At 48.5% G+C, this 13,819-nt stretch overlaps 1 protein-coding gene across 13 annotated transcripts; it reads left to right on the forward strand.

Moving 5' to 3' along the window:
• The first annotated feature begins 666 nt into the window (after positions 1-666).
• On the forward strand, positions 667-13,504 carry rcbtb1 (regulator of chromosome condensation (RCC1) and BTB (POZ) domain containing protein 1). Of its 13 annotated transcripts, none has more exons than XM_036540688.1 (14): positions 667-747; positions 840-876; positions 2,102-2,128; positions 3,308-3,533; positions 4,068-4,218; positions 4,967-5,133; positions 6,573-6,731; positions 7,070-7,177; positions 7,474-7,616; positions 8,935-9,125; positions 9,590-9,716; positions 10,647-10,798; positions 10,998-11,128; positions 11,554-13,504. In XM_036540688.1, the coding sequence occupies exons 2-14, from the start codon at positions 860-862 to the stop codon at positions 11,692-11,694; spliced, it is 1,740 nt and encodes a 579-aa protein (XP_036396581.1). In that variant the 5' UTR covers positions 667-747; positions 840-859; the 3' UTR covers positions 11,695-13,504. The 13 variants fall into 13 exon arrangements, with proteins under 13 accessions (XP_036396581.1, XP_036396582.1, XP_036396583.1 ...); XM_036540689.1 differs by having other exon boundaries at positions 3,311-3,533; XM_036540690.1 differs by lacking the exon at positions 2,102-2,128.
• The last annotated feature ends 315 nt before the right edge of the window (positions 13,505-13,819 follow it).

Raw genomic sequence — 13,819 nt, forward strand, 5'->3', positions numbered from 1 at the left:
CTGGAGTTCTGTGGGTGTAAAATTTGCGCAGCCTGGTTCTTTAGATTCACTGTCTGTCTAAAACAAAGGGTGCCTGTGTGCAGTCAATATGCAGGAGAAACACTCTCCCCTCTCCTCTTTCTTGGGATGGCACTGTAAGCACACAACAAACCCACTCTTGCCTCACTGTGGATTACTGATTACAGCATTGGATGCACGGGCAAAAACAGGGGTTTTGACCTTTGAACACACAGCACTTACTCGAGCATTATCTTCGGCAAGACTTGACACTACACACACCTGGGTCACATGGAGGCCTTTTGCCATCAAGTGTTACTGTTGGGTAAAACAAACAAAACCTAGCTATAGATCTTTATTCATTCAATTTTTTCATACAATCGAAAACAATTGACCATCCTTTTCTGCACAGTGCCGGTTGCAGTCCAGTTAACATCTGTAATATTAACATCTGACATTAGACCAACCACAGAATATATATAGATGGGCTAGCTGATACACTAATACACAGATATAACTTGACCTTTTTATATTTTCTGACTTGTGCAGAAATAATTTCCCCGACCTACAGTCCCCGCTCCTCCGCGACAGTAAATATTAACTCTGAGTTCGATTGCTTCTTTCTCTGAGTCTCTGAGTCACGTGGGGCTCGTCTGTTTTCGTTTCACTTCCCGATATAAAAATAACAACAGATCTAAGCTTGCAGCGGGAGCACTGCGGAAACAGACGGCGAAGTGGCGCTATCTCCTGGTAATCCTGCCTCCAACATAAATTTTACATAGGTAGGATGACTGATACTCTCTGTGTAAAACGCCTTTTCTTAATTTTACTCTTCCTTACAGGGATAGGTTACCTGGGCAAAATGGAACGCAGCTGTGGGTCAGTGAATGCATCGCTGTTGAAGCTAATTTGCTAGCTAACTGGCGAGCCATTGCCTGACTTAGCTAGCTAACATTAGCTGATTTAGCAGTTATTAACAGTACCACGTTTTGTTTGTATCTAGCTGAGGTTGCAGAGTGGTAGCACTGACGGCTAGCTAGCAAGTTTTTAGCTGGCAAAGCCAGTCTTAGCGTTGGCGTTTAGGTTTTCAGTTAGCAAGTTAACACTGGCTAGCTTATTACAAGTCGCTGTCCGGTATTAACTTGGAAATGCAGCACATATTGTCTTAAACTGCTTGTTTAGTTAGGTATTGTATGCTAAACAGCTAGCCAGCTTGTTCTGTTCACTATCCAGAGATTTCCAGCAGCGACAGCTCAGCAAATCCTTCTAAAAGGACATTAGATAATATTCTAGTTGTGCTTTTTTCAAATTAAAAGGGCATAACTCCAAACTCTTGTATAACATTATCCACTGAGAGGAACAACGTCAGTGGAATGCTACTGGATTTACTGAAGATAAGCTGGCGAAGTGTAGTGGCCAGACTGCTAGCCATTTAAGTCGAGGATGGATTCATGAATTCATCTACAGGGCTTGCTTTCAAACTCCTGCCATTTATTTATGTGTACTAGTTGTTTATATACCTTTGCTGGTCATCAGAGACGTTCATCGTCGTAAACGAATGTGGTTTATGTTTGATAAGATCCGGCTAACATGCATGGCCGACCTGGTGAGCAACGTATTTACCGGTGGCTAAATCAGTAACCTGACGAAGCAGAGTTCTCGTCACTTATTCACCTTGGTCGATATTTTGTACCATACAACGTTGTAGGAACAGGCAACCGCGTCTGTTATTGATATTTTACGTCCATTCGTGTCTACTGGTGACCGCTACCTCTTAATGTGTTGTTCTATCCGTTTTCTATCGGATTTTCCCAGTATTACTGCAATGCCATCTGTATAATAGATCGGAAAGTGCAACACCAGTCGTAATTGTGAAATCGTTGACCAAACTTGTTAGTAAGACAAGGGGTGAAAGACTGCAGTGGTGTGGGGCAGGAAACGTGGACCTGCATGTCAAAGGTCTGACCTCACGTCTTATCAGCGTGTTTTCCCCCCTGCTGCTCTGGACTCACTAACTCTCCACGACCCTACTGCAACGACCGCTACAACCCTTCCCCCCAACGGCTTCTGCTGCTGCTACTGCTACCATTACCGCTTCCCCCAGCGCTACTACTGACGACTTCCCGTTACCGTGAGTCAAACTACATTATGTAACACTTTGTTGTCCTTCCCACTTCTCCAGAAGTCCCTTCAGAGCCGTTTCCTGATGATCAGGGAGTAACTTTCCAAGCTTTCCTGATTTCCTGTTTTTATGATTTCCTCTAGTGAACTCACTTTGTTACAGTTGAGCTGTAAAAGTAAAGTCTGATTGATCTGGCTGCTTCACTGGCTAAGCTGTAGCTGGTGCCCCCTGGGCCCCATGCAGTTGGCTGGTGTTGCCCATGCAGGTGGGTGGAGGCAGATTGGCAGACGGGGCTACGGTGGGGCATTGTCTCTGGGAGCTACAGTGGCTCAGAGCTAAGAGCAGCGTGCAAAACCTGAAGATGCAGACTCTCCAAGAGGGAGATCCAAGCTCTTGGTCAGAGACAATAAACAGGTTTCCATTGAGGTGTGTTTCAGAATCGCTCTTGGTGTCTCTTCGTTACGTACCCCATTGCTGTGGAGTTTCCCCATGCTCAGTCGCACATGTGCTTAGTCTTCATAGCTTTTAGACAGTGATAGTTTTAGACATTTTGATGTATGCAGGAACATGCAGCCAGGATTTGAATGCACAGCCTTGCGGTTGAGCACTGCCCTAAGCTACCACACTACACAGTGTGAGATTGGGATGCGTTTTTGCTGTAGTAGATCTTGATACTACACAGTGCACATCACAACAACTTGGTGTGGTCCAAGAAGAGGCTCATGTTGGTGACCAGGAACCATTCAGAGATAAACCGTGTGTTCTGCCGTGGGGGAAAAAGCACTCGTCTTCAACCAAAACTTCAACTCCTTGAAATTGTCGCTCTGGTCTCAACTGACAGTGTCATGTTATTCTAGGCTTTCTTTTCCAATGTGCAGCAGAATTTGTGTAATTCCTACATTTGGAGGTAGATGGCGATAGAGTGCTAAATAGGGCTGATGTGCTCATGAAGAACCACTGCAGTAAAAGCCTCTTTGTTTTTGAGGTATGATTGAGTGCTTGTTTTCACACAACACGTGGTGTGTTGTGTGACCTTGTGTTACTGTGTCTGGCAGGGCTCATGCAGTGGGAGTTTATGTTAAAGTAGGCCAGCTCTTGATAGGTGCTGCACAGTTCTAAGGAGGTGAAATGTTCCCTCAGTATTAACCTGCACATATTCTCTCTGATTGTCATGGTGTTTGGTGTCAGTAGCTACAATAGCGAGAGCGGTGCTGGACCTGCCCCCTCTGCTGACCCCACCCCCAGCCCTGCCCCTGGCCACGCCCTGTACAGCGTGAGGAGCTCAGCTATGGTTGATGTGAGCAAGTGGCCCCTGTTCACCCTGCTGGGGGCCCAGGAAATCGCCTCCATCCGACAGGCATGCATCTTTGGCACCTCCGCCAACGAGGCCATCTACATCACCCATGACGACGAGGTGAGGCCCAGGGTCACAAGGGAGTGTTTGTGGAGTTTGTTCATGGTTGTAATTGGTTGCAAGAATTTTCTCATCAGACGCATTATGTTGGATGATAGAGAGTTCAGATGTAATTCCATAAAGAACCTGCTATGGTTAAGGTTACAGTCCCTTATCAGCTTCTTGTGAATAGAGACTTGTATGAACATCAGCTGGACCTTCTCTGTAGGTCACTAAGCTGACTGTTATAAGATTAAAAGATGAAGATGAAGAGGAAGGTCAAACACACCTTTTTCCCTTCTTCATCATCCTCGTTGCCCTTCAATATCTCTTGCAATCTGGAAGGATTGGCCAGGCATTGGCACTGAAAGTCTTTGTTGTCTCTATGAAACATCACAAACGCTTTCTAAAGCTTTGAATTAGGCCATTGTATTTGTAGTGCCTGCCTCCTAATGCAGCCAGAAAAGGTTTGCGTTCCTGAAGGTTGAGTGTGTCAGTCTGTGCTCAGAAGAGGTCTCTCACCTGTAGCTCCTTGGCCTCGCTGCTCGTCCGCAGGTGTTTGTGTTTGGGCTGAACTGCAGCAACTGCCTGGGAACGGGAGACAACCAGAGCACCATCACGCCCAAGAAGCTGGAGTGTTTGAGCGGGAAGAAGGTGGCGAGCCTCAGCTACGGCAGCGGCCCCCACGTGCTGCTGGCCACTGAAGGTACGCTCCACAGCGTGGCCGTGCCTCAGAAAGGAGCTGTTGTGTGTGTGTGTGTGTGTGTGTGTGTGTGTGTGTGTGTGTGTGTGTGTGTGTGTGTGTGTGTGTGTGACGTCTGTGTGCTGAGCTCTGTGGCATATCACAGATCCTGGCATGTGTTTTTTAGGGTGTTGGGCAAGACTCGTAACAAAGTTACGTATATGAACAAACTATGAAAGCATATTGGTGAATTGCCAGTCAATGTTGTTGATCACTGTTGTGTAATAGTGGGATGACTGTGAGATGTTCTACATGTGATAGAAAGTGAATAATGGGACCAGATATTTTTGGGCACCCCCCCCCCCCCCAGGTCTTATGGGTACAGCACTATTCTTAACAAATTAAATTACTTATTAACATTACTGTTATACCTTGGAATGTGGAGGGAATCAGTCTTCACAGCAGACGGAGGGGTACACAGCAGGAGTACATGGAGAGGGTTGTTGCGGCAGGAAGTGAGACACTGAAGTTCTGCCCCTGAAGGGTCAACAGCCACTGTTCACTTCTGTTGCACTGATTGCCATTCACTCACTAAGGCACAGCAATTACACAATGGCCAGAGCTCAACTCTGCTTTCATTATTGGTACTAATCAGTTAATCCTGGACATTAACCTGTTTAAATTCATGGTATGTCTTTGTAATCATTATCTACATTCCCTTGTCATATCCCTTGTCTTCACCTCTCATGACTTCTGCTCGTCCGCCTTGCAGAGGGCGAGCTGTATGCCTGGGGACACAATGGCTACAGCCAGCTGGGCAACGGCACAACCAACCAGGGCGTGTCGCCCGTCCTGGTGTCCGCCAACCTCCTAAACAAGAAGGTGACGGAGGTGGCGTGTGGCTCGCACCACTCCATGGCCCTGACCTCGGAGGGAGAGGTGAGGCGGGCTGGGGGGGTGTGGGCCGTCAGCCAAAACCTTCACCCTTTTCCCTCACTGTATACCTGAGGAGCGAGGGGGGGAGTAGTGAAGGGTGGAAGGCCTGTAAGTACAGTACAAGAAGGAAAACGAGTCTGGGTGTAATATGGAAATGCCTTTTGATTCACTTTTCCTTTTGTTTCTTAGAAGTGAAGGATTTATGACTGAGTAGAAATTATGTAAAAGTGGTTTACGTAATTAGCAGGCATAAAAAGCGAGGTTGACTGAGTTTCCTTCCAGCAGCATTAATGCTGCTTGTGAGGCCTCGTAGGGGATCTTAAATGGCCACTGCTCGCTCATTTATGCAGCTTACTCAGAAGGGGGGTGCGGCTAGCTCCAGGCTGCGCCCACTCAGAGATAACGGGGGTTCCCTGTGGGCCAGGTGATGGGTGATCAGGATCAACCACCTAGTAGAGCACCTCTCCAAACAGCAAGGAGGTCCCAGCCTGATGTCTTGGAATATTCTCTGGCCTGCTTCATGGAATTCTGGAAGTTAATCCCATAAACCCTGGCCAGTCCTGCAAACCTTTCTGTTCTGTGGATAAGGGTTTTCTTTGTCAGATGTTTTGTGTAACCCTGAATGTTTTCACAGTGAGTGAAAAGAGGTTGCCAGCATAAGTCCTGGCGTGTGGGTTCATTGATGCAGCCCCACCCCCAGCCTGTTCTGATTATGCTGTCAGAACCAGCATGTGCCTGCATGGCTCCTCCTCCAAAGTCAATGCTAACTCTGCTGTCAGTCATTGGCTGTAGTACCTGTGCTCAGTATGAATATGTTATCTGCTGATGCTTTGTAATGATTGAACCTGGCACCTGGAAATGGTGATGGTGGTGTATGTTTTTGTTGTTTATAACATGTGACATATGTTGCACTGTAGCAGTGTTTCTATATGACAAATATCCACCTGTGCGCACTTAAAAAAAAAAAAAAAAAAAAAAAAAAGTTGCTCTGGAAAAGGGTGTCTGCCAAGCAGAGTTAAATGTCATCTTCCATGCCAGAAATGGCCTTCATTACAAGGGAAATGAAAGCATGGTAATAAGATTTGCAGACCTGATGGAATAGTAGCAATAACTTGTGAACAATACTGAGCTGTGTGTGTGTGTGTGTGTGTGTGTGTGTGTGTGCATGTGTGGGGATGTGCATAATGTAATGGGAGTATGTTTTAGTAATGTTTAAGTTAGTCCATCTGCATAATGTGTACAAATTAATCAGAAAAATGGGTAACCTCTTGAGGTCAAGATTAACATTTGACAGAACTATAAACTAAAGACTGAATTTTCTTGCATTGGTGTTCATATTGAATCGGTCCTTGATTTCCTGGAAGGCTTGCATTGTAAGGCTCCTTGACTTTTCTTCATGGTGATGCATATGCTGAGTATGCTAACACTTGCTCTACTTCCAGGTGTACGCCTGGGGCTACAATAACTGCGGCCAGGTGGGCTCGGGATCCACAGCCAACCAGCCCACGCCCCGGAAGGTGTCCAACTGTCTCCAGTACAAGGTGGTGGTCAGCATCGCCTGCGGACAGACCTCCTCCATGGCTGTGGTGGACAACGGGGTGGTGCGTGAGCGCGTCCGACTGTCTGTCTGTGTGACTGCTTCCAGCTCCTGTGTTCAGACCGTCTGTGTGTCTGTCCATCTGCATGTCTGCTACAGTCTCTGATGAGCGTCTGTCTGTCTGTCTGTCTGTCTGTGTGACTGCTTCAGGCTCCTATGTTCAGACCGTCCGTGTGTCTGTCCATCTGCATGTCTGCTACAGTCTCTGATGAGCGTCTGACTCTCTGTCTGTCTGTCTGTGTGACTGCTTCAGGCTCCTATGTTCAGACCGTCCGTGTGTCTGTCCATCTGCATGTCTGCTACAGTCTCTGATGAGCGTCTGACTCTCTGTCCGTTTTCCAGGTGTACGGGTGGGGCTACAACGGTAACGGCCAACTCGGGATGGGGAACAACGGGAACCTGCTGACCCCATGCCGGCTGGCGGCCCTACAGGGCTACTGCGTCCTGCAGGTAAGGCCACACACCTGGGCCCCTCCCCCATAGCCCTGTCTAAAGCCAATCCAACTTTTGCACTAAACGCGAGGTAGGACGCACTAGAGTTGTGCCTCAGGGAAGGCCAGGGTGCAGGAAGATGGGGCGGAACCTGCACGCACAGGCAGCTCTGACCCTTCCTGCTTTAACAGACTAAACCTTCAGACAGGCTCCCGCTAACGCGTGACTGTCCGGAGACGTTTTGTGCCTGGCCGGTTTTGAGGCCGCGGCGAGGCCCCTGGGTTTGGTGACGCGGGCTGCGCTCTGCCTTCCAGATCGCCCTGGGCTACGCGCACTCACTTGCACTAACAGACGAGGGCTTGCTGTACGCCTGGGGGGCTAACACCTACGGCCAGCTGGGCACGGGCAACAAGAGCAACCAGCTGAACCCGGTCCAGATCATGGCCGAGAAGGAGAGGTAAGTGCCTGCCGGGGTTGCCGTGGAAACGTGACGCGGTGACCCACCTGAACACTAACACTGAGGCGGGAACAACCCTCAGCCGTGTCCTGTCCCTGTGCTCTGAAGTACTGAGTGCGGCAGTGTAATGCCTAAACCAGCCCTCCTACCCGCTCTCAATCAGAGCAACCCTAATATACACAAATATGTTTATGAGGATTATATAGCCTGTGAGATTCTGTTTACTCCTGACTGTGGACAGCACTCGCACAGTTTTAAGGGACAGGTTTACAGGGCAGAGATGTAGTCAGGGATAGCTTTATGGTGACTGAGGGTTTGCTTCTATAGCACTGTGTTACTAGGAGTAATACTGGTGTTAAGACGCTGTGATACAGTGCCTATGTATAGCTGGGCATCGAGGCCTCTGCCTCTGGTCTCTGTACCAGTCCCCTTTCTGAGCTGGCCGAGTTTGTGGGATGAGGGCAGTCTGTTTAGCCTCATAAAAAGAGCAGAACTCTGGTCTAAATGAAAATTAGCATGATCAAGAACCAACGTTTTGTTTTTTTTCCCCTAATGTAATGTAATTTTTTTTGGAATGTATAGTAGCACCTGCACATCGATGTTAGCGCTAGTTATCGCAGTCCTCTGGTGCTGACAGCATGTTGTGTAGGGTGTAGTCTGCTGTGTTCAGCTTGTTCCATTGATCTGCAATGTTGTTGGATGCGCTTTTGAACTCTTGTAAAGTTACCCTGGAGAAGAGGGTCTGCCGAGTAACAGAACGTAAACGTCGTACACGCAGTCACTTCAGGCACACGCTGCAGTGTGAGACTCTGCTGCCACTTCCCTGTCTCCTCTTGAATGGCAGGATAACCGCGCTGTTGTTGCTGCAGACCTCCACACTCTGCCAGACTCATCCAGAATAACGGCTTTTGTCGGGTGGCAGGTACATTGTGTCTGTCGCGCAGAGCGGATTAGGGGTTAAATAGCAAGGGAAAGCTGTTGAGTTAAAACGCTGATTTAAAGCCTGGCCTTAATCTCCCGCCTCTTGTTTTTTTTGTGCCATTTTGCACTGGAATGAGGAGGGAGGGTCTGCAGAGCGAGTGTTAAGCAGAGCGCCTCTGATGCTAAAAGCAGGCTAATGGGCTGGAGTAATGGGAGGACACAGAACAGTGTGCTGACTCAGAGCTGACACCAGGCTGTGACCCATGGACACACTGACACTCTCAGAGCTGATGCCAGGCTGTGACCCATGGACACACTGACACTCTCAGAGCTGATGCTCTTGGACCCATGGACATGCTGACACCCCCCCCCCCCCCCCCCCTCCTGGCCCCTGCAGGATCGTGGAGATCGCGGCCTGCCACTCCACGCACACGTCGGCGGCGAAGACGCAGAGCGGCCAGGTGTACATGTGGGGGCAGTGCCGGGGCCAGTCCATCGTGCTGCCGCACCTCACACACTTCACCTGCACCGACGACGTCTTCGCCTGCTTCGCCACGCCCTCCGTCATGTGGCGCCTGCTGTCTATGGGTGAGGAAGTGTGCGTGTACACTGCTGATGTGATGCAAAATCACAGTGTGGAAACAACCTTGCAAAATGTGCCCTCTCTGCTGGAGCGGACTAAGCAGCAGGGGTGGTATTGGGCATTTATACTGCTCAGGGTGTTGCTAGCTGATTCGACAGGAGCCAGCTTACCCGAGGAAGAGGCCAATGAACCAATAGATGCACAGGGGGCTGACATGGCGTGGCACATGTGGAAAGTTCCAGACCTAAAGCGATTCCTTCCTCCCCACAATTAGCAGGGCCCTAATGTTCCAATGTGCAATGAGCCCTCCAGCTGAGTAGGGTTCCCGCACATAGCGCTTTTCAGTGGAGAGCAAAGGTCTCTGATTTGTGGCACATAGTTGCTCCATCTATGAAGTCTCATGTTCCTGTTCCTGTCCCTGCTGGAAGGCCCAGGAGTTGAGCTCCTGTTTACCCCCTTTTGTTCCCAGAGCACGATGACTTCCTAACGGTGGCCCAGTCCTTGAAGAAGGAATTTGACAGCCCAGAGACATCAGACCTCAAGTTCCGGGTGGACGGGAAGTACATCCATGTCCACAAGGCGGTTCTCAAAATCAGGTGACACATTCTAGAAGGCGGACGTGCTCCTCTGGTCACCATTCCAGCCTCGCTCAGAACACGAATTGTGGCGCAGGGTCTCAGCCAGAGTAGCTTACAAAGTAAAGTACATGAGTGCACATAAGGTCACACACATAACAGCATATGTACAGAGCACGTCTGATACATTTGAACTGGGTGGCATTGCAACATTAAACCATTCAACGCTAGAGTAAGTATAGCAATGTGCTAAGGAGGCTGAAGTGGCACAGCAATCCAGCAGCCATCAGGAGCCTGAGGGCAGAGCTCTTACACAGCCCACAGCAGGAATCACAATGCTGGACGTAGAGTGCTTAATTGGATTGGGTAACTGCAGGTAACCATGGGAGACCTGCACATTTTCTAAATTTGTGGTTCGGGTTGTGGTCCAAAACGAACATATCACAGGCTGTGTGTTGGGTAATTCATCAGTTAAAGAAACTGATAATGTGTTTTAGTTTTAGTAGTGTAAATCTTAAGTTCACTGGCACAGAAACCTAATGAGGGACAGTTACATTAAACACGGTAATGGACAAAGTGAATATGGCCAGGGGTCAGTGCCACATGTTGAACAATAATCCAAGAGTAAAGCTGGATGTACAGAAACATTTGGGCATTATCAATAATGACGAAGTATACAGACTATGCTATGGAATGCATTAGGATTATGGCATTGCAGTGGGTTGTCTTGCACATTGCCTTTTCTTTTTCTAATCTTAATTGCATTTTTAAATGGAAGCAGGTTCGGGTCTGTTTTTGGTTACTGTCACGGGGGTCGGTTCTGACTGCGGGAGCAATGCACTGCGACAGGATGTTGTGGTGCAGTTGCATTTTGTGGTGGTGTGCGCGGGGGCGGGGGGATGTTGTAAAAATCCTGCAGAGGCACAGCTAAGCACCATCCTGTCTGTGCAGGTGCGATCATTTCCGATCCATGTTCCAGTCCCACTGGAACGAGGACATGAAGGAGGTGATCGAGATCGACCAGTTTTCCTATCCCGTCTATCGCTCCTTCCTCGAATTCCTCTACACTGACAATGTGGACCTGCCCCCTGAGGACGCGATTGGTGAGACCTGTTTGACTCCGCCCACCACACAGCCCCGCCTCCTGTGACAAGCTGCCTGAAATATACCCATTGGTTAATTTCACTCTACAGGAATCCACACTTAAACATACAACAGTAAAAACAATTTGCCAAAATGTACACGCAGCTCATTTAAGGTAAAAAAAGAGCAAAGTAAAATGCTCTACTCTGCCCCCTGCAGGCCTGCTGGACCTGGCCACCTCGTACTGTGAGAACCGGCTGAAGAGGCTTTGCCAGCACATCATAAAGAGGGGGATCACCGTGGAGAACGCCTTCACCCTGCTGTCCGCTGCTGTCCGCTACGACGCCGAGGTCAGCCTGCCAGTCACAGAATCATATCCTACCCATCTCAGCACCATAAGCATCAACCTGCTGAGGGGTTCTGCTTTCTCAGATCCCAGTCATTCACATCTGTAGCGTTTGATTCCTAATAAAAACTGTTGTGTGAACATAATCCTGAAATAGGTTATCCATTTCCATTTGGTCATGGCATAATGTAGCAAACTTTCATCAAAGGCCTGTTTTCTCACATGTTTTCTTATAGTTCTCTTGTTTTTCCACTGGAAGGCAGCGAATGGCTTCATAAATAATGTAGTTCTAGGTCAGGGCCTGTGAGGGTCCTCCTGCAAGGTGCAGTCCAACATGCGCAGCCTACCCTTGACATTTACATTTATTTATTTAGCAGACGCTTTTATCCAAAGCAAAACCTGACCTCCTCTCCTGTTTTTTGCCACCAGGACCTGGAGGAGTTCTGCTTCAAGTTCTGTGTGAACCACCTGACGGAGGTCACCCAGACGGCGGCGTTCTGGCAGATCGACGGGAACATGCTGAAAGAGTTCATCTGCAGGGCCAGCCGCTGTGGAGCCTTCAAAAACTGACCCCTCCCCTCACCCCCACAGCCCCGGGAAACCGCAAATGACTCTCTGCACCCCCTCCAGAGGCGCTGCTACTGCAGGAGCCTGCTCCTCCACTCAGACAGGGGGCGCTCTGGGCAGGGTTAATTTCTCTCGCGCACCTGCTGTGAGTTTGGGCCTCACTGCTATTGGCTTCAGCACGAGACGGGCACCGCAGAGCAAGCTGCACCCGACCACACGAACATGTACCTAAGGAATTCTGGGGGAGACTTGGTCCTGCTTCTCCTTTCCTGTGAGTTCAGGACACAGTTTCAGGATGCTAGCTGTATTCTGTTGTACAGTGATGACACTTTAGGAAGGGGTGATCGTTATTCATTCATTTTTCCCCTCTTTCCCTACGTGACCAATGGAAGGATGTCTGCCTGTGGTTTAGAGAACGGCAGTAGTCCTTCTGAAAGCTACAAACTGGAGGATGAAGGAAGGGGGTGGGAAGGAGAATGTCCCCCCCGCCCACCTGATGTGCAGTAACTTCTGGGAAATGGTTGTTGTGGCCCCTGGGGCTGTTCCAGACACTGGCTGTCCCTCAGCATCATTGCGACACACTGACTGAAACGCACTGTGGGTTGGCCCGTGGGGCTACACCTCTAAACAAGGTCACTGGAATATGTCTGGGCTTAATTTCGTGGTGAATCCAGGTGTGTGGGTTCAGGTGCAAAGGACAGGTAACCTGAGCCCCTGGCTGTGGTGCTCTCACCTGAGGTTCAGGGTCTGATGCCGTTAACTCAATCATTCCTCCTGTTGATTTGATATGAAAGTTTACTATCTGTGGAGATGGAGAGTATGAACGTTTTATTTCTGTAATTCATTATCAGGATGTAATTAAGTTGCACTTTACATAGGGAAAAAAAAATCATCTGAGAAAGTGATGTAAGACTTCATACTCTTTAAATTAGAAGTGCTGTCTGTAGTCCTGCCTGCGTTCTGGAGTGAGATGTGATCTTTCCTGTGATGCAGCTTTGCGCACAGCGGGTGACCAAACGGAGCAGACGGCAGTGGCAAGAAGTCGCGCTGCTGTGGGAAGCTCCACTCCGTTACAGGCTCTGCACATGCAACACTCATCAATACTACTACAATACTCATTGCTCTACGGTTTATACTTCAGGCCAGGGTTGGCTTCTGCAGCTACTCGCTTCATGAATAACTGACATTATGCATTTCAAGGATTAATGTGAAGAGAAACCAGTGGCGTTTTGTCTTTTCAGGAGACGTCAACCTTTACCGCACTGATGTCTGCAGTGGCTTCCAGTGCTTCCTCTGGCTGGAAGGGCTTAAGCACTTGCACGCTGTGTTTTTACCCATGAGCCTCTAGTGCCGCACTTCTGTTACCTTGAACATTAACTGCTTCAGTCACTGTTTTAATGGTTTGTCACGGGTGTTGCTGTAGCTATCTGAGTAAAGTGTGTAAATGCACCTGGGTGGTAATGACATCAGCTGTAGTGCTTATTTCAGTGGGTTAGAGGCCACTTGCTAGTGCATTTTGTTATATCGAGTTTGCACTACATGTAGAATGTACAGGAATATGAATGATCTGCCTCCATGAGCTTTTTAGAATTTAAATTCGAGTTAAGTTTGCAAATTTTAAACCCATTAAAGTGCTTTGTTACAAAGGTTACTTGGTGTAAATATAATTTAGTCCTGTTTTCTCCCTGAGTGAACTGGAGTCTGTTCTGAGCAAACGGGAAGTGACGCACGGACCAATCACGTGGCACGCTTTCCATCTTTGGTCTGACTGCTTGTAATTGGATAAAAACTGCACTATTCAATTGTTTCTCTTTTTTTATAGTAAATCATATATAAAGCATTCTACAGTAAACGTCCCTTGTATTTATCTGTTTAAAAGTGATACAGAAATACAAAAGTAGGGTGTTCCCCATATGGCAAGGGTTCGAGAAATGGCCACGTTGTTTGTCGATGCTAACCGAGATGCAACAGTGGGAGCACAGATTTGGTTTCGTTTTGACAGGGATAAGGCTGGGTTTGCCGGCTAGGGCTACCTGGTCTCGCCACACATGGACACACTGGCATATGTGAGTCACTTGGCTGTTATCTGTTGAGTAGCGCCAAGTAGTGACAGCATGCAGATGTGTTG

Source organism: Megalops cyprinoides, chromosome 11 (genome assembly GCF_013368585.1).
Source record: "Megalops cyprinoides isolate fMegCyp1 chromosome 11, fMegCyp1.pri, whole genome shotgun sequence".
In the NCBI taxonomy this organism is placed as follows: Eukaryota; Metazoa; Chordata; class Actinopteri; order Elopiformes; family Megalopidae; genus Megalops; species Megalops cyprinoides.